Source organism: Camponotus vicinus, unplaced genomic scaffold (assembly GCF_025532165.1).
Source record: "Camponotus vicinus isolate PSW18456_S1 unplaced genomic scaffold, iyCamVici1.0 SCAF_5, whole genome shotgun sequence".
NCBI classification, from domain to species: domain Eukaryota; kingdom Metazoa; phylum Arthropoda; class Insecta; order Hymenoptera; family Formicidae; genus Camponotus; species Camponotus vicinus.
In genome coordinates, this window is record NW_028141977.1 from 1,279,108 (window position 1) to 1,299,487 (window position 20,380).

A 20,380-nucleotide genomic window follows, 5' to 3' on the forward strand; every position below is an offset into this window, starting at 1 on the left:
CACATTAATTATGACATTTAAAAAATAGGTTTTTGTATTATCAAAAATTATTTCTTGATAAGTTTATTTAATATTATATAACAATATAGAAAACATTTAAAAAATTCTATTTTTTAATATTAAACATTATTATACGAAAGTAAATATATTAAAAATATTTATTGTAATGTTAACGTAAAATATTTTCAATAATGAAAAATCTTTTATTAATATTTTTAACAATTTTAATATTGGAAAATAAGTGTTTTTTAAACGTTAATATGAGAAAATCATCAACTTAAACTTGGATATATATATATCGAACATCTATAGAATGTATATTTGGTTAAAATATTTGATTCATGTGTGTGTCTAAAACAAAAAACATTTAATTTAGAATAAGAATATAAATATCTATATGGCATTATTAACATTTATGTTTATCGAATTAATGACAGTCTAGTTTATGTAATTTATACTCTGAACGTATTACGCCTCTAACTCAACTTTGTTAAATTAATGTTTTGCATGCTTCGTAATCCAACTATGGTGTACCATAAACGCGATCTATATTCATTCACAGATTAATTACGCTGTTTGTGAGATATAAACGCTATGTGCTATATATGGACTCGCGAGAATATGGATACAAGTGCAATATGGATACAAGTGCAATAATCATGTCTTTATATAACGCTTTTAAGTGATTGATTTAAAATAAATTAGAATTTTATATCAGTTATATTTTATTTCTCTTCTATAAGTAATAAACTTAGAAATATCAAATCTACTAATTTATCTGTAATTTCAAATATATGTAATTATATAATTTAGTAAAATAGGTATAAATATCTTTCTCTTTATTTTTTTCTATGATTTATCAACTTAGAAATTTACACGTCTTACAAGAAATCTGAAACAAGTAACATGTATATTTTAATCTTCCCGAAACAAATCTATTAAACTGATGCAGCAACAATCTCATCGATTATCGTCCTTTCATTTAATCAAATTAAATTATATTATCTCTCGCTAAAGTCTGTTTCAATATAGAATGGAGCAAATATAATTAGCAACGTATTGAATTTCTTCAGGGCATATCTGCCTGTATTACATATATATATATAATGTTGGTCGTTATAGAAAAAACTCGACAACATGTTAAAAATGTTCTTAACGAACGCCGTTATTGCACTTCACTGTAGCAATACTGAAACATTCTTGCACCAGTAGACACGCTCATACGTTTCCCAATGCCGTACAGCGGTAATGGCTTTACCTCCGACCGACGAGCCTCATCGGATTCCTATCGGATTTCTTTTCAACCACCTTAATCGGATAACGAACGATACACGTTCTGGTAACTCTAATAATTGGTGCTTATCCGTCGTCTGGCTGACCTCTTCCGATGCCGACCAATTGCACACCCGGAAACAGCATCGCCGACTTCCTTTTTCGCGTTAAATTACAAACGAACAATTATCGTTCTAAGAATGAGAAGAAATAATGCGAAGAACATGGAAAATGATACTGATAATCAGAAAGTAATTTTATTATCTTCGATTAAGAATGATAAGCGTGTCATTAAACGGTCAATCAAGCATACAAATTTTTCAAAGTGAAAAAAATTAATTTTCAAAGAGAGAAAGAGAAAAAAAATATGTTTTTAATTATGTTGTATTGGTCATTATCATATTAATACATTATTATCCTATTTTTACACGACAATATTTTACTTGATTTGATATAAATCGAGACATGATAATATATTATAAATAGTATGATTAATTGTAGAAACATTGGAGGAAAAAGGAATTGTCGGTTTAAAATTGTCCCGTTAATATAAAAACAAATAACGGATAGATAGGATAATTAATATGATAAAAAAAGGTTTTTTTACGTATTCAAAAACAAATATTGTCATTTTTTAAGAGAAATATTCACAAGATTTCAAGTAATTCTCGAATTTATTTTACATGGAATATCCTTTTTTATTTAAATTGCAATTATATCAGATCATATTAAATCAAATTTGTGTTTGACAGCATACAATTTATTATCTAAATTGCACTTTTTCGAGAACCATTTGAGCAAAAACGGATTGGAAATGGAATAGATTCATTGATCATTCGCAACGTGACCAAAATTCGCGCGCGCGCGCGTCTCATAAACCTACCCGCATACACGAGGTACATTCAGAGAGCATAATCGAGATATCTATCCTAGTGATAGACGAGCCAGATAGGAGTCACGACGTGAGTCAAGTGACAGGTGGGATAACAAATGTCTGCGTCGAGACATCCAGCATGTATCTAAGCTTTGTCTCTGTCCGTGCAATCTCTAAGTGATAATTATTGCTTGGAACGCGTGCCTGTATAGGTGATTCAGATACATCTAATCATAGCGTATGTGGATTGCCCGACTATGTGTATGATTCAACTATTTATTGATTGCACGATTTGACAGTCAAAGCAATATTGCAGAAATAAATTGTTTATTTTGAAAATAAATGAAGTTTTGATTACGTTGAGAAAAATATATAAATTTTTGATGAAATTCTCTCTTCAATAATGTATATATGTTTATATATTTGTTTCTGTGTGTGTGTGTGTGTCAAAATCTGGATTACACTATTTTCAAAATAAATTGCTGAAATAGCAATATGTTTTGTATATTGCCAATATATTAGAAACGATCGTATTTTTTTAACGATTTATATTATGCAATTTGACTGTCTAAAAATATTTAACATTTTTGTGTAATTTTTAATTCTAGGATACCAGAAGCCTGTATATAATGCCTGTATAAAATAATAAATTCTTCAGGATTTATTATACTTAATTTTTTTTCTTATAATTTCTTTAGACTTCTCAGATATATAAAAAGATAGTGGAATATGTGAAATTTTCGCTAAAATAATACAATATTTCGCGCACGATATTGACAGTCGATCGGTTTTATAAATGATGTAGTTGCCGTTTTTGTAAAACGTAACCGAAATAATACAACCTCAAGAAAATATTGCAAACCTCGTAAACGTGATCGTGAGGATGAACGAACTGCATCATTTATTTACGCACGACATCGTAGACAGGACACCTGTTTCTCGGCTTTCCCCCGCGGTGTTGACGGAGACTGATTCGTTTATTATACCGTAGATGGTTCATATGTTACCTCCGACGGCGGACGTAATAATAAGCAGGACGTAATATGCAGATGTATTATTTTGCATTGTTCTGACGCGCATCAAATCGGACATTTATATTCAAAGTAAAAGAAAAAAGAAGACACATGAACAGACTTTATCATTATGATGAATGATGTAAATAATGAATGCGTATTTGATTATGATGCTTTCGAAGTCGATGAGAGTCTTATTGATCATCGTGAATATCTAAATTGCCAAGAAAAAAAAATGATATTTTATGGCACATGTAAATGTATTTTCAATCTTTCTTCATTATTTGATAACTTATTCTTTCTATTATTATTGATGTAATATGGATATTTTCGACATCGTTAGAATATGTGTTATTTTCAGTGTATGTTGTTTTACGTAACTAAAATAGAATTATGTTTTATTGCTACCAAAATTATTAAAATTGATCAAAATTTTATTGTTCGATTATAATCAAAATAATGAATCAAATATAACTTACGTGAATTTATCTAATAGTTCTATTTTCTATGTTAATATTTCTATTTTCTAATTACAAGAAAACATTTAATTTAATGCTGCAGATTTATAGATAATAAATCGAAATTTATTTCTTCGAAATAAAATTTATTTCTCGTATATTTACGAATTCTTAGATTTACATTACATTAATTATTATGTTATGAAATTTTGGAATTAGACTCTTAAAACCGCAGTTTTTTTCTTAATTTTTAGAAGCTTTAAACTTTTATACTTTACATATCCTTAAAAAAGTAAATTTTTAATTCTATAAATTTTTCATTTCATAAATTGTTTGATTCATTACATTGCATTTGAAAAATCCAATTATGATTCACTTTTATATTAGAAAATTTTATTTATACTTATGTGTGCAAAATGAAAAACAAATATCCTGATTATTTATTTTCTATCCTTTAAGAATTAAAGATTTAATTAAAGATTTTTAAAAAAATTTAAAATGAGTCAATTAATTATAAAACAATTCCCAAATAATAAAGAATAACACTTTTTGATGATTTTATATAAAAAAGCCAATATCATTTAATAGAATCTTCATTAATTTAATTTCTTTGACTTGCATTATTTTCTTACTGTCCCTTAAAAGGAATATTTATCGACATCATTTATTTTTTTGCTTATTTTTCTTCTTTTATTTCATCTATCTTCCGTCGTTTAGACACGATTAACGCGCAATTATCTCGGACATCTTAACACGCGACTTCATTCGCTGCGTCCCTGTTTTCGAAGGACGAACGGGACACCTGCTTCCTGGCCCCTTCTGGCGTTGACGTCGACAGATCCGTTTATTATACTATACACTTGATTATCATGGTCCCGCCGGCCGTCCACCTTAACATCTACCCGCACTACTTGCCCGCAGAATCCTTGCAGCAGGATCCGGAGCGGAACGGCGTGTGCGTACGCGTGTCCACACGCGCGTGCGAATTAATATCGTCGAGATTAGTGGGTACGCCGACTAACTAACTGGCTGCTAGCAATTTGGATTATTCGCTCTGCACGACCGCCTGTTCGTCGTTGTGGGGAATCTCGCCATTAATCTCCTCTGCGGTCCAGAAATCGAAATGCGCGCGTATATTAGGAAGCACGCCGGCAAGATTTTCTGGGATTAACTCACGCTATATCTCCGTATTCTGCGAAACGTGCTTTCTCGGTCCCTTCCCTCCTAAAAATCATTATATCAATCGCGACATTTGAATGCTGATATCACGATAATGCGATCGAATCTAGTTCCAGCTTTCTAATATGTATTAGCGTAAATACTATTTTCAAAAACCCGGAAAGTAAATATTGCCAAATACCCAGATAGTGGTTACGAAACTCGTCTTCTTTTCTCGCAAACTCTAAGCTTTGCGAACGTTAAGCTTTAAAACGTATTTTGCTGCTTATCTCTCGGTACTGATCGATTCAATTGAGTTGAAATCCTGCTTTAACTTTATCGCCCAACAACCTGCTCTTTTCCGCATCAAAGACATTAATATCATTAAAGATTAAGAAAGTAAAGAGGCTAATAATTGCAAATCCGTATAATCAATTGCAATTTCCGTTTAATCAACTCCATCTCAACCAACTACTGTCTTTATTATAGGATGACAAAATGAAAAATCCATGTACATTCTACAAAATCCCAGAGAGAATCCAGGCTTACACCAACTAGAGTAGTGTATACGACGGTAAAAAACCTGATAAGGGCTACAGAAAAATTGTGACCGCTGGATATTCTCTGGAACTCGCACAGGCTACGGCCGCTAAATTAAACTCTCAAATATCCGCACCGTTTCTAGCCATTTTTCAGCACTAGCTACGTCGTACTGGTTTCTACTTTGTCCCGGATATGTTTTGTGACACGAGCGTCTGCGAAAACGATCGAGTTTACCACGAGTTTATCAAGGCGATACTTAATTGAACGATATCAGTAACATCAAGCGTTATCGACTTTGTACAATTGCGAACTTTTCCGAGCGAAATTCGAGCAAAACGATCGGTTTATCACAATAAGTTTCGCGACAAATAGGAATTTTATCAGGGTAGACTAGTTCTCAAGTACGACGAAGCGCACGAATAGACACGAGCAGGATACTGCGCGAGGAAACAGAGTGGAAAACGGCCGGAGCGGATCTTCGCGAGGGATATTATCCTGTGGGGGAAAACCATCTTTTACGCGGCCGGAATATCAATGGCCAACAGATAAAAGTATATCGCGATACTATCCGGCCAAATAACGTATTGAGAACGTAAAATTTACATACGTATAAAAAATATCAATATATATATATATATATATATATATATTAGGGTGCTATTAAATTAAATTATGTTAACAGACGTTTGATGAAATATTGCAAATAATCATGGCTATCTATTTTCTTTTTTCTCGATATTTTTTATTAAAAGAACTGACTGTATAAATATATACTCATTGGATAGACTCGTAAATTTTATATAACAGATGCTTGTATTTTTTACTGAATATATAGGTTTTTTCAGTAATTAAAAAATATGATCTTCCCATGGAGAAAGATTTTTTACGCTCCATTAATGTAGCAATAATTTTATCATTATTAATAGAATAGATGCGTCAATATTTTACGAATAAATAAGTCATAATTTTCAGGTCCAAAATGCCGTAATTTTTATGAAAAAATCCATGGTTGTACGAAAACATTGTTTGCAATTAATTTCGGATATTGTTTAAATCAAATATTTTCACGATTGTACATTTTATTATTTTTAACAGAAATTGAATTTATATGAATCAAATTATATCATTTGAATAAATATTGCAACTTCAAATTATGATATTATTTAATATTATATATAAAATATATATATATATATATATATATATATATATATATAAGAGAAACTTTAGGGTACTGTATGTGAATATATACATCCACATGTTTGGATATGTATCTCCGCATGTTGCGGCGCGTATGTAATCTCACGGCAAAAAGAGCCTCGCGTTTCTCGAGCAGATCGGATACACAAAAAGTCTCGCGGGAGTTGTGTCCTCTAACACGTACGACTCTGCAAATCCCACGTGACGCACCTGATTGCCTCGATTCGCCCGATTTTGCACCATCAGAGCGCAACTGGCACACGGCTAACGAGGCGAGATGTGTAATTTGTGAAATAAAATACATTGCAAATAGTCGTTTATTTAAGAAAATGCAATTAACTTACATATTATTGTACATGCTTATTACAGAGATTGCTGCAATTAATCGCGTGCATCATCGTTACGTAAAATTTGCAAATGCGCGAGAGTAAAATCCCTTAAATCTAAAAAATGCACTCTATCAAGTGCATTGAAGTGGAAGTTAAAAACAATTTATGAAAATGATCGAGATAAAAACTGAAGATAACTAAAATTAGTTTTAGAACAATCTAAAAATAATTTTCCTAGCTCAGATAATAGTCACACAACAAGAAAATAATTTTCTGCACTAACGCCAACATTCATAAGTTTAGCTTTATCAGCGCGTGATTATTAACCCAGTCGGGAAGTTGCTAGGAAACTTTTCCGAACTTCCTGCTCGTTATTCTATTTCCTCGATTTACTTCCGTTTAACTTAAGTTTGGAGATATTCATATCCGTTTTAAATTTTCCGCCCGCATTGCTCGAAAATACCCGATATTTTCGTCCAAGTTTTGCAATTTTTGCTTGCTCGCGGTTGCACTTCCAAGATTGCCGAGAAATTGCAGATCTCGGATTTGTCGCTCTGCTTGCTGCATTCTCTTACGTAACTATCGTTTCCACTATCGGAATGTTCTTTCAGATAGTTTTCACGATCGACAATACAAGTCACAACACGACAAGAACTAGAATCTCTTGAAACCTCGATCAATCTTTGAATCGAACACCGCAAATCGATACCGATCGCGATGAAACTATCGCTTCAGTACGAAAATCGGAAAACCAATACGCAATAGACGAGGAACTTTCTTCTTTCGAATGCGAAATCGATGCGTAAGTAATCGATGCGTGAGTACGTTCTGTCTTCTTAAAATTTTACGAATAAAGTATTCGATAAACGAAGATGATTAAGTCAACTGATATTTCTTGAATTTTTTTACGATGATTAAAATTAGTTTGATTAACGAAACGAGATATTAATAAGTGACAATAATTAACTATAATGTTTATTTATTTTATTTATGTATAAAAAAGATCGTTTAATCTCACGTTGTAGCAAATTTTATATGTAATTTATTTGAAAAATCATATGTTATATATTATAATGAATTATTATTGAGTCTAAATAAAAAATTCGCACAACAAATGTAATCAATAGATGATAAAGTGGTTAAAGATCTATGCCTAATATTATAATTATTAAAATTATAGGATACAAAATAGTTGTGTATTTCGCAAATGTTGACCGCTATAAAAAACAATTTGGAAGCAACTTCTTCATTTGATTTTACAAATCAAATCTGACAATACTTCTTGTGCAAGAGAATACAAAGCAAGAAAAAAAGAGGGAAAAAGATAGAAAGAAGGAGAGAAATTCTTCGAATCGAAGGGTTCGTATCGCAAAGGACTCTCATCGTCCATCTTCGATCCAAATTTGATCGTCTTGACGCAGCTGCAGTTGATTGTGATCGAACCCGGGTTCCTTGGGGACTCGGCTTTGTTCTCGGTCTAATCACAGAATTTACGTTGCTTGATCGGTCAAAGGTAGTACTGCGGCTTGAGGTGCATACTTGACCACACCCACACACCTGTGCCCAACGAAATACCGGGTATCGCTCCTGCTGTTTGCACCTCGCAGCGACGCCCCCTTGATATCAAAGGTCAAGCATGCTGTAGGTTCAGCCGCGAGATAAGCGCGGATATAATTCAGTCTTATCTTTGTTCGTTAAACCCGATTTATACGCATGTTGGCCGAGACTCTCGAGTGAATTCGAAGTGCACGTCTTGTTTAGACGCTTTATAATACAAAAGATATTTTTAATATCCTTTATAATACGAAATATATTTATAATACGATATTTTTAATATGCTTTATAATACGAAAGATATTTTTAAACGTGTTAAACATGTAATACAAGCACACACGTCATTTTTTTATACATTTAAATATAACTCAAACAGTATATTATTCATCATATATCATTGTGTATAAACATAACTATCAATTCTAAGATAAATTAAAAATGTTTTGACAAGTTTTATTTGAAAGAGAGGAAGAATATGGTGTTAAATTAAAAAATGTTTCTCCATTAACATTCCATCTCTATTTACAGTGATGTTTACTATGTTTTGCCCGGAATATTTGTCATAAATTGGAAAACAAATCAGTGCAATTCTACTCTCTTTATATGTGTTCCGTATTTGGCGAATTCATGAGATCTAATTGCACAGCTTCAATCCTCCGAAAATTATGTAATGAATGCGCAAGCAAAAATATTTAGAGCTTGTAAATATTTAGCTGCTCGTATTTGGAGTGTGGAAAATATCACATAACGCGAATCCAGATGTTCCATTATCAATCAACACGATTCCGATTTTTATCTCCAAACGTGCTGAGTATATATGCGCCAGAATACTTTGCATATTATAAACCATGCATTCTATCAGTGGAACTTATTTCTGCGCTGCAACCACGGCGGAAAAGTTTTATCTAAAATAACGAAGCATTCAACGTCGAATTTCCACGCAATCACTTCTCGGTTGGTTACATTAGAATTTATCGAATATTATGAATTATTATCACGCATACAAAGAATATTAATTAAAATTAATTGGAAGATAATTAACAAGTTATTGATTCAACGAGTCCGCGTATATGATTGATCTCGGTTCTGCGAAGCTTTTAAAAGTCCTCAAAGAGCATCGGCAATTCAATTAAACAATAAACTAGAATTATAGAATTGAAATTAAATAATAAACATAATAATGAGATTTTTCTGAATAATGTTATTAAATGACAGTTCTTCAAAGCTCTTGCCATTTTAGCTGCTTTTCTTCCGCAAATTCTTTAAATCTTTCAAATCACTTTAAAATATATATCTTGGCAAAAATTTTATCGTCATCTTTCTGGAATTGATTAATCGCGTCTTTTAATTGATCTCAATTTATCTATTTAACCAATAGTCTGCAATAAGTGGAAAATTCTTCTCTCTAGCGGAAAACCCCTCCGAATGCGGAAAAATACTTCGCTCTACAGCTTTTCTTATAACGTGGAAATTTATGTCCTCCGAAGTTCCATGAAATTAGCTACCACTGTCCGTGCATTTCCACGACGCTAGAGAGAATCCGATGGCTATTCCGATTTATCCGCCACCGCCATGGCCGACCAACAGACCCAGCTGAACACGGCTACGTAATTGACCGATTCAGCGCTTCGTCCGGTGCTCCCTTCTTACGCGCGATTCGAAATACCTCGCTTCGAAAGGAGACAGGAAGGTACCATCGGACCATCTCGTGTTCCGCATTTTCACCAAGAGACCTGCGACAAAAAAATTCCGCCGGCGATTGTACTATTAATGAGAACTCAAGTTTGCCGTAATTGGGGATACTCCGATGATCTACCAGCGGCTGCGATCGCCGGCGATTTTAGAGGGCGAGCGATATTGATTCGGATCGCACGAAGCGAAACTAGTTGGCGCGGAAAGGCACGCGGGATTTCTAACGAAGATCGGCATTAGCTCGCATCCATGTTCGCGGTAGATTTCCCCGCGGACGCTAATCACGCGTCCAGGTACCAGTTGCGAGCTCATGGGATAGTTCGCACTGTTCCCGATCGGTCGATTCATCGATCGATTGATTGGCGTGTCCGCCTTTCGCGCGACCTCTTTTCGCTAACGATTAAAAGAGACATTAGTACTTTTCGTGTTCAATGATTTTTTTGCCTGAAAAATTTCAATTGCGAAATTTAATTCGTCGGAGATAGGGCACCTTCAGCTTCCAACGATCATTGAATTATTTGAAAGAGTTTTTCTTTCGCGCACAGTTCTTTGGGCAGCCTTCGGAGCTTTCAGAAACACGTATGTAAAGCATGAGATGCATAATTCGCGCCTCAAACGACGAGCGTTTCACGCGTATCGCACCGGCATAATCCGCAGTCCAATTAACGATAATTACGACCTGAATTGGGAATTCCTAATGGTGGACATCCCCGTTGGTCTATTTGTTCGTATACCGTGATTTTTGCAGACAGCGTAATTCGAGGCTCAAATTAAACTCGTCCTTTTCGCTTATAATGACCAGTTCATTTAAGTAACTAGAAGGATCTTTTTTTGTCGTCATGCTTCTTTTTGCCCGACGTTTCGCCGGTTTTTAGAATTTTTTCCCAGCTGCAATCACGAAAAACGGGTATTTTTTTCGCATCTCGCTATAAAATTCCAGCTAATTTTCCGCTTCGACGTTATTCGCCCGCCACTATTTCAAGTTATCCTCGTTGTTGCGGGAGATGAACGTATGAATTGATTTCGAGCATTGGTTTACAATCTGTATCTTGTTGGCATCAGCGCTAAATCTACTAACAATAATCGTTTCGTTCAATGCTATGAATAATTCTCCCCTACTCGCGTGTATTACATGATTGATGTTAAACGAGCTATTCCCTTAATTATTTCCTGCGATATATTTGCTTAAGAATATTCTTTTTCTTTATAAAAAGTTTCTTTCCTTCTTTATAACATTTTATCTTCTAATAATATGAATAAAAATTATGGATATATAAATTTTGCATATAATAAATCTCCTGTTTTCAAGCTCAAAAATATCAATCCATGTAATAAAATGTAATTAATTGTTTGATATGATAATTGTTACATGTTTACGACAGTGATATCTAAAGTTGCGAATAATTTTTTACTACTTTTAGTACACACGAGTTGTTCAGAGAGATATTAAATTATTAATGTATCGATTTAACAGTATCATTTTCTCTGGCTAAGTAAAATGACCGACGAAACTGTTACTCTGGCAAAAACATGCCATCCAAACTAATTCAGGAAATTACACCGGTTCGCGACACGACGCAGTCGTGGAAACTATCGCCATTCGGACGGTGTTGTAGATGCACTTGGGAATACCCGAGAACACTATCGCACAGCTTAATAATTTACTTATTAATTATTAATCTCAATTTGTCTACAACGCGTGTGTGAAGCAATTACGGAAATTACATTGTATCTCGTTTGCATTGGATCAAACAAATTATTAAAGTTACTTTGTTCTTTCTGACAAACACACGTAGAATGCTATAGTATTTTCTCTTTCATGTTTGTTTTATTGTGTCAACGATAAAGAGATATATTATTATCTTCTTTTCTTATTTAGCATCACGATGACAGCTAGTTCAAGTTAAATCAAAATCTTTCAGATTATAATTTTGATCAACACACGCACATATAAATCGAAATATAAATTATTAAATAATGTAAAAACAAGACAAACATGGATAAATTTTAAATAAATTTAAAAAATGTACATTTTTTATATTTTTCGACGAAATCTATTAATTTTTATAATCACAAAGCACCTTTTATTTATATATTTAAACTTTGCTGAAAGATAAGAGACGAAATTTTATATTTTTAAGCAAAAATATGAAAACAGGCGGAAATTGACGTTAATTCCTGGACGAATAAGGTCATTTGTAGACATTACAACAGCTTAGTCGACGGGTGGCAAAGGGATGCGTGAGAACGGTTTGCAGGCAGTGATTTAAAGGTCTATCGAGCGATGATGCCTTAAGATTACTTACTCGCTGGAACATAATTTCCCGGCTCCCGGCTGCGTCTTCATGCCGTAATTTACGGAAACTTGCTGGCAATATGTTGGGAATGTCGCTTGTCTTGATAAAGCATGCACGTGAGAAAATTTACTTTATTCAGAATACGATAATGATTGCTTGATATTCGCGAATCTTTAAATTATCTTCACAAACAAATTAAAAATTAAATATTCTTATTAATTTTTTAAATATATATATATATATATATATATATATATATATATTTTAATATGTATTATTTAACTTATATTAATAAGTACGGGAAGTGTTTGAGAAATATCAGATATGTATTTTTTAATAATTCCGTTTTTTCTTATTTTTTCTCCCTTTGTGACTTCCTTGTAAAATTATCCATTGTTAATAATCTCTCTATTAATGAAGATCCTCTGCGTAATCTCGAATTACGGATCAAATTAGGGATCACAACGAAACGTTAGACGCAATCTATGCCTTGAGCGGACTCCTTTTTTGATTAGGTAAACTTAATACGTCGGTCCTAACATTCCGGACCTTTTGCTAGGTATCAAGTTGCACGATTCGCAATTATGTATTCATCGCGATACCATGCGTTATTCAGTGCGATATTGAATATCGCGTTGCCAAACAAAACATTGCGGAATATCGGGATTTCCTCGAGTAATTGGAAGGCTTGTTACCGAAACTATTACCGCGATCGCATTATAATTACACTCTCTGTGCTCAGCGCTGCGTTACAGGTTTATCATAATTTCCTATACACCGTAAATAGGAAACCTGTTAATTGAACCTGACCGTTATTAACTTGCGGTACTACTAACTCTACGTTCACGACACCTTAATTATCTGTTGTTTACTTAGCACAAAGAGAGTCTCGGGGCATATGTTATATTTGGAAAATCTAATCGTAGTAGAGCAACTCTCTCGTTATGATGATTAAAAATGATATATATATTTGTGTTTAGATATATTTGATTTAGATTTCTCACATTCTCATTTCATGGTCTCATATAACTTTTATCTTTAAATGTTTTAATATTATAGAGAGCTCTCTTGGTTTTAGAAAATGTCTCTAGAGAGAAAATTTCTCTTTGAATCTCTGAAATATTTTATTTCACAAATTATTGATACTATGATATTTCTTTGACAATATTAAATTGTATGTAGGTATACTTTTCATATAATTTGACAGCTTTTTATTTTTACTAAAGACTTAAAATCAAAATGCACTAATCTTGACTTCATACAATGTTTCACAGATCCTTAGGATCGCGATTTTCCGACATTATATTTTTATGCCTATAAATCCTCAATTTTATGTCAATTCTTTTTATAAAATTTTTTACAGACAAGTCTAGTTATATATTATACAGCGTTTAATAAAGCTTTTTTCTGTTTTTGTTTAATAAACAATTCGGCGATATTTATTTCAACTTGGACAAATTAATGATTCACCTGGGACGTTAGAGATACCAAAGAAAAACAGACATCGAATATACGGTGTTAGTCGAAAAAGGTTGGGGCGATAGAACAGCGTATCGAACTTTTGGCAACTTGTAACTATCGACCAGTTAAAGCTGGATGACGTCCAGCCTCGACAACCGAGGGATACAGAAGATTCTTGATGAGGTCCTCGAATCTCCGAGGACTTCACTCTTTCCCCTTCGAACGTCTCTATCATATCGAAACTGTCATCAATGGTGCAAACTCCGCGGCCATTCGTGTCTACCATAGAGTTTCTTGTTGATAACTACATCAGTTATAATAACCCGCATATGGAACTCTTCATTCATTTAAAAAACAATGCGATTCAATGACTTGTATATCTTTTTCTTTCATGTATACAGCAGAATATGCAAATTTTATCAGTTGAAACGGGAATTTTGATAAATTAGTCTACCAATAACCAAAGCAAATTTTCTGTTGTGAAATAAACTGTCTGACAAAAAGCTATAAATAGCCATAATCCACGAAATATTTTCATATGGAAAATAACTATTATTTTCAATTAGTTAAATAATCAACTAATCTAACATTCTCCAAATATTTAATTAACTATATAATTTTTAATTTTATGTTAATTTTTTGTTACAGGATGTTGCTTCGTAACTTTTTATACTAGAAAAGCAGCTTTGGCAGCGCAGAATGCTCTTCATAACGTCAAAACCTTTAGTGGGGTAAGTGAATTATTTATAATCGCTCTCAAATTTGATTGTAATAAATTTAATATTAGTTATTTAAAGTTTCAATAATTTAAAAAAAGTATATATATAAATACATATTTATATATAGTGTCAGTTTTGAAAAATCAATTCTACTTATGTTTTTTTTTTTAAATTAATTTCTTAAAACTGGCAATATATATAAATATACATATATGTATTTTTACAATTATTAAAATTTTAAACAACTAATATAAATTTATTACGAGTCAGCAAAAATTGAGGTGATTATCTATAAAACAGCAATAAAATTGAAAGGATTCTTTTTAGAACGTAATCACATGACATTGTACAGACATTAGAGCGAAGGCTTCGTAACGAATATCTTTCGAACGGAGCCTAAGTTTAGTCATCTCTGGATCACAAATCACGACTGTTGCTCTTGTATCAGCATATGTTACTGCTGATAGAAATGTTTGGATAGCTTCGGCATATGTCGAGAACTGAATCAATCGCCAAACGTATCCGTTTAGCCGAATAATGAATGTTTATGCAGATAATTATCCGAGTGACAATGATTGACGGAATAATGAATATTAATACAGTTGATCGCTCAAATAAATTATTCAGATCAACATAATAGCTCAGCAAATCTTCGAGTAATTATCAATATAAGTTGACAACCTGCTGCAAATGATGTCTATTTATTAATCAAAATTATGTATCTTTCAAATAATTGATTCCTTTTTTAATTGCCGATAAAATACTACAGTCATTTCGATATTCAGAATTTTTTTTAAAAATTAAGAGATGTTAAGGCTTTTAATCTTTACGTTAAAAAATGCAAAATTATGTTTTTAATGCTAAAATATATAATCGTCATTCTTTCCTTAATTTACATTGATTTGATAAGCGATAAAAACAAGTAGAATTGTAAAAGAAACTAAAATAGATATTAATTAAAATAGATACATGTAAATTTGCATTATTTTTGTACGTAAATAATCGCCGTTATCATTCTTATAATTTGAGATACTAAAAATATTTATTAATATTGCAAAATTCGTAAAGAGAGATGTAAAAAATTTGAAAATTTAAAATATGTAACTAAAATATGTGCATTTATTAATTCTAAAATAAATGCTAATATTTAACAAAACAGTCAGGGATTAAAAAAAGGCGGTTATAAAAGGAAAGTATACACAAGAGAATCGTGGCGTATATACAAATGAAGAGAATTAAACAATCTTTTTGTCAGCGCTAATTGATTTAATTGGAGCAGAGATTAGAGAAAATTTCAAATGACGCACTTTTAAGCATCTCTTTCTCTTCCTCTCTCTTTCATTCTTTCTGACCCTTGAATATCCGAAGCCGGGATTCCATTATGAAGCCCTCGATCCTCTTTTCGATTCGAGATAACGCCGTCCTCGTCCGTCTGGAAAAATATTCCGTCGGAAAAGCGGCTTTCCTTTCTTCAGGTTTGGCGTCCCGTCGATTACAGGCGGCCAGGGCCTGAAGATATCGTTGGAAGTGAGCTCGTACGATAATTACAGTTTCCCTGGAAACTTTCGATGCAATTACGAGACGTCATTACGAGTATTTAACCAAGCAGGCTCGGCTATTCCGCCCTTCTTCCTTCCTTCTCCCTCTTCCGGGCTCGTGTCTACCTCTCATACGCGCGCGCTTATGCCTGAATTTACGAGAATAATTATTATCGATTGAAAGCGAAAGGGCGTGCTGAACGGACGACGATTCCTATAAAGCCGCGTGCGGATTGCCAACAACGCTCGATTAAATGTGGCTGAACCACATAGTAAATTGCATCAATTACATAATATATTATTTCATTTCAAATCTACTTTTTATTAGAATTTAGTAGAATTTAATAACATTTTTAATAGAATTAATAGAATTTAATAACATTAATGATCTTACACACTAAGGTCTTGTAAATATATATTCTTTTAGATGAAATTAATGTGTTATCATTGATAAGACGTGGTTTCAGTTACAAGTATGTACATCACTGAAAATAATGAAATCTTATTGATAATGATAAGAATCATTTAATAGTGATTTTTCAATGAAAGATAAGACAGCGAAAGTATCAGAGTTTTCATTGAAGATCAAAGAAATTTTGTCCATTCTCATTAATATTTGATAAAATTTTATCATTGTTTTAATCAGTGACATATTTATTAATTCAATTGAAAATAATATTTTTAAAATAATATTTCACAATTCTGTTTTTGAGAATCTTCTCGTTTAATTTGTTAAATTTCTTTACATATATCAAGTAATACGATCACTGCAATTCGATTTTCACGCAAATGTTTTATCGTTTATTATAACTCCGAGAGTCACATTTATATAAAGTAAAAATTTCAAAAATCAAGTTGTACTATATTTTTTATTAATTACGAAAATAATGAAATGCTACAATTTAAGGATTATTAAAATGTTTAAAATTCTGAGTGTGTACTTGACATGTAAATTTCAAATTGAAATCGTTTTTTGTACGAATGCGAATGAATCTTGCAGATAATTTAAAATCATGTGCTGTTGTAAGATGTTTGTTCGAGAAAAGAAACCTTCATTGACCCATCGGGTAGCGTGAAACAACGAGCTTTTCTTGCGTATCATGCGGCGGCAGCATCTTCTTGGCACCGCTTCAGGCACCTTTTCACACTCAAGCATAGCGGTTGCAGTACGATAATTGTAAATGCACTATTGTGGCATTTAAATAACCAAGAAATTGGCAATATATTTCCATCGTGTATAAAAAGATTTTTACGCAATTAATAAGTCTTTTTCACTTTTTACAAGAAAATTGCATTGGCGTTTAATTATTAAATCTTTCCTATAATTTTGATCTAATGGACAATATGTACAACTATATATAATATATACGACTAACATGCATGACCATTATAGAATTTAAATCTGTTATATTTATGATTCGTTAGAATTTAATCTTTATTGCTAATTTTATCTCTTTTAAAGAAAATATAATTATTTAATTGCAAGATAATAATTTTAAGAAAATTATGGATTACAAAAGAAGAGATATTTTTTCATATCCTAATGTTTTCTTATGTTTTAAAACATTTATAAAATTCATACGTATATATGTATATATGTATTTCGAAACTAGTAAGAAAAGTAATAAAATAAACAAGATAAACTGCAAATTCTTTTTTGTTTTTAAGAGAATCTCTTGATCTTTGCAACTAAACAAATTGCATAACGAAAGCACAATGATATGATTTCAATTTGCTGCTTTTCTATATTTGCGATTTACTGAAACTATATATTGTTAACGCGTCACGCAAATAAAGGGATTCTATTTCAGTTTTATTATTCGAATTCAATTACACGATTTACCATTGTGTAACACGATTCATAGTGAAACAATTATTTTAACAAGATCGTTTAATTTTAAAATAATAAACAAATTAAGAAAAAAAGGCTTGCAATATACTTTAAGATATCTCATAAATAATTTTGCATATATTTATATTTTTTTTTTATTATTTATTTGATATTACTTATTTACTTCATTTGGTCCCGTACATCTAAAAAATCCATCAGCCTTTATTTGCAAAAGTAAAAGGTAAAACTCCATTTCCCTTGCTTTTAAAAAAAGTCGCGTGCTATAAAAGAGGCCAAACCCGAGACTTTTATGACAGCTGTTAATTAAGGGGGTTAAATAATCGGAAGTCGAGCAGCTGCTCTTCAAGAAAGAGCGTGCAATAGGTAATGCTCGATCAGGGAATGGAGTGATAGAAAAGAAGTCTAGAACACAAGGATTTTCTCTGATCCTGGAAAGAAGGGAGAAGAAGAGAACATTGACAAGGAAATGAAGCGTCCTCGAACAGCGCATAAAAAAGAATAGAAAGAAAAAGAGAGAAACAGAGAAGGAAAATGGAAATGGATAGAAAGAAAAAGGAAGAGGAAGGATGAATTGCAGAACGACGTTTTCGCAATGAAAAGGGTTGACTGAGTATAAGTGGGTAGCTGAAAGGAGCAAGAGTCGAAAGAGGAAAGAGAAAGAGGCGGCCGAGGGCGACAAGGACGCTCGGGGGTTGCAAGCTCCTACGAGTGGGGGAATAAGGAGGCAAAGAGAGAAGCTGGTATGGGCGAAAGGGGATAGATAGGGAGCGAACAGAGGACGGCTTGTGCATTTGAAGAAGTTTAGCTTTTCTCGTATCAGATTTCGTTTCCACGAGTGGCGTCGAGTTGAGAGGTCTGTGTTGGCTCGGAGAAATGACTCGAGAGCCCGAAACCTACCCCCTCCCCCTCTCCCCTCTCTCTCTCTCTCTCTCTCTCTCTCTTTTACCGTTGACTTCTTTAGCCGCCCTCTCGCAGGCACCCTACTCTGTGCACGCTGTATCGAATGTACCAACGCGTTTCAACATCGTCCTTACTCTGTGGCCAATGGCAGATTTATTTCGCGCGAAAACTGGCGAAGGAGATTCTTCCCCGTTTTTTACACATGATTCGCGCAGATCGATGATTTTCTAGTTTTGCGACAATTTGAGGTACGATTTGCAATTTAGATTCCAATTCTTAGTTCTTCTTTGCTGTTCTCATCAAATATTATTCTTAAAATTAAGATAATTTTTAAATGTGTTTTCACATGGATCATTTATTTGTCATATATTTTGACGTCTTATAGTACCAGGAAAAAAATTATTTATGAAATATATATTGATAAAATTATGTATGCATAAAATATTATATAAATTATTTAAAAAATAATTAATTATATTTTAATATCACATCTGTTTTTTACTGTTTTTATAAAATAATACGAAATAATATAACAAAAAATATATATCATTGATTTCTTTTTATTTACAAAAAAACATTTTAACACTAGAAATCATTTAATTAATAAATTATATATTGAAAAATATGGCAATCAATTGTTGTTCAATAATCTGTGAGCATCATGTGTATAATTGAAGTGTAAGTGCTCCGAAAATAACGTCCGAAAAAAAATTTATTCTTGCTCGATGTAAAAATCCTCATCTATTTTCATCTATTTCAATGTAAATTTCGTATTTTAACTTGTCAAAATTCCTTTAAAAAAACTGCGATTTTTGTTGCCGGCGAGGGACTTGTACGCGTAAATTTAACGAGGAAAAAGGATATTTACTTCCATAATCGAAATAACGGAGTATCCTGCGGCGATTGTGCGGTAAGGAAGAGGGAGGAGAACGTCTGGCTCGGTAGCCGCGAAATTGGTGGAAAACCGTGGCGAATTTACAAGCGTGCATACCGCGCTTGCAACAATGCGTAATATTATTAAAGCGTTGCGGGACGAGAGATATTGGAGCGTTAGTAGGCAAGATCCAAATGGAAAATGAAACCATTATATTGCGAACGCTTTGGCGCGATCGATGGATGCGTGGAAATGGCGTTATAGAAAATTCCTCGATAACGTGTGAACTATTCTTTCGGAAAATCTGTGTAAGATTGTATAAAATGCAAACATGCGAGTTGAGAACGGAAGATATTGTAGTTTACATAAAGAATCTTTTTAAAATATTTTAATTATATATTTAAGCAAAAATCATGTTTGTTTAAATCTTTAACTTTTTCCTAATATTTAATTAATATTTGATTTCCTTTAATGGAAGGTAAAATTATCACCGTGAAATATCGATATAAAATCAATCCTCATTGAAATTCTGAAATGTTCTTTTGTGAAAAATTAATAAAATAAAGGGCGGAAATTCGCTATCACAAAAATTTCGCAAGTGCTACATTTTTTAAACATGCAGCAAAAATGCTGCAAAATTTATTAA

General features: G+C 32.6%; 1 protein-coding gene across 15 annotated transcripts in view; it reads left to right on the forward strand.

Annotated features, from left to right (window-relative positions):
- LOC145972070 (CUGBP Elav-like family member 1-A) overlaps positions 1-20,380 on the forward strand; it is a 491,882-nt gene that overhangs the window by 374,445 nt on the left and 97,057 nt on the right. For all 15 annotated transcript variants that reach the window (XM_083100293.1, XM_083100292.1, XM_083100296.1 and 12 more), the window contains one exon: positions 14,500-14,582. In XM_083100293.1, the coding sequence (XP_082956419.1) occupies positions 14,500-14,582 (83 nt within the window). The remainder of the gene's footprint in view (positions 1-14,499; positions 14,583-20,380) is intronic.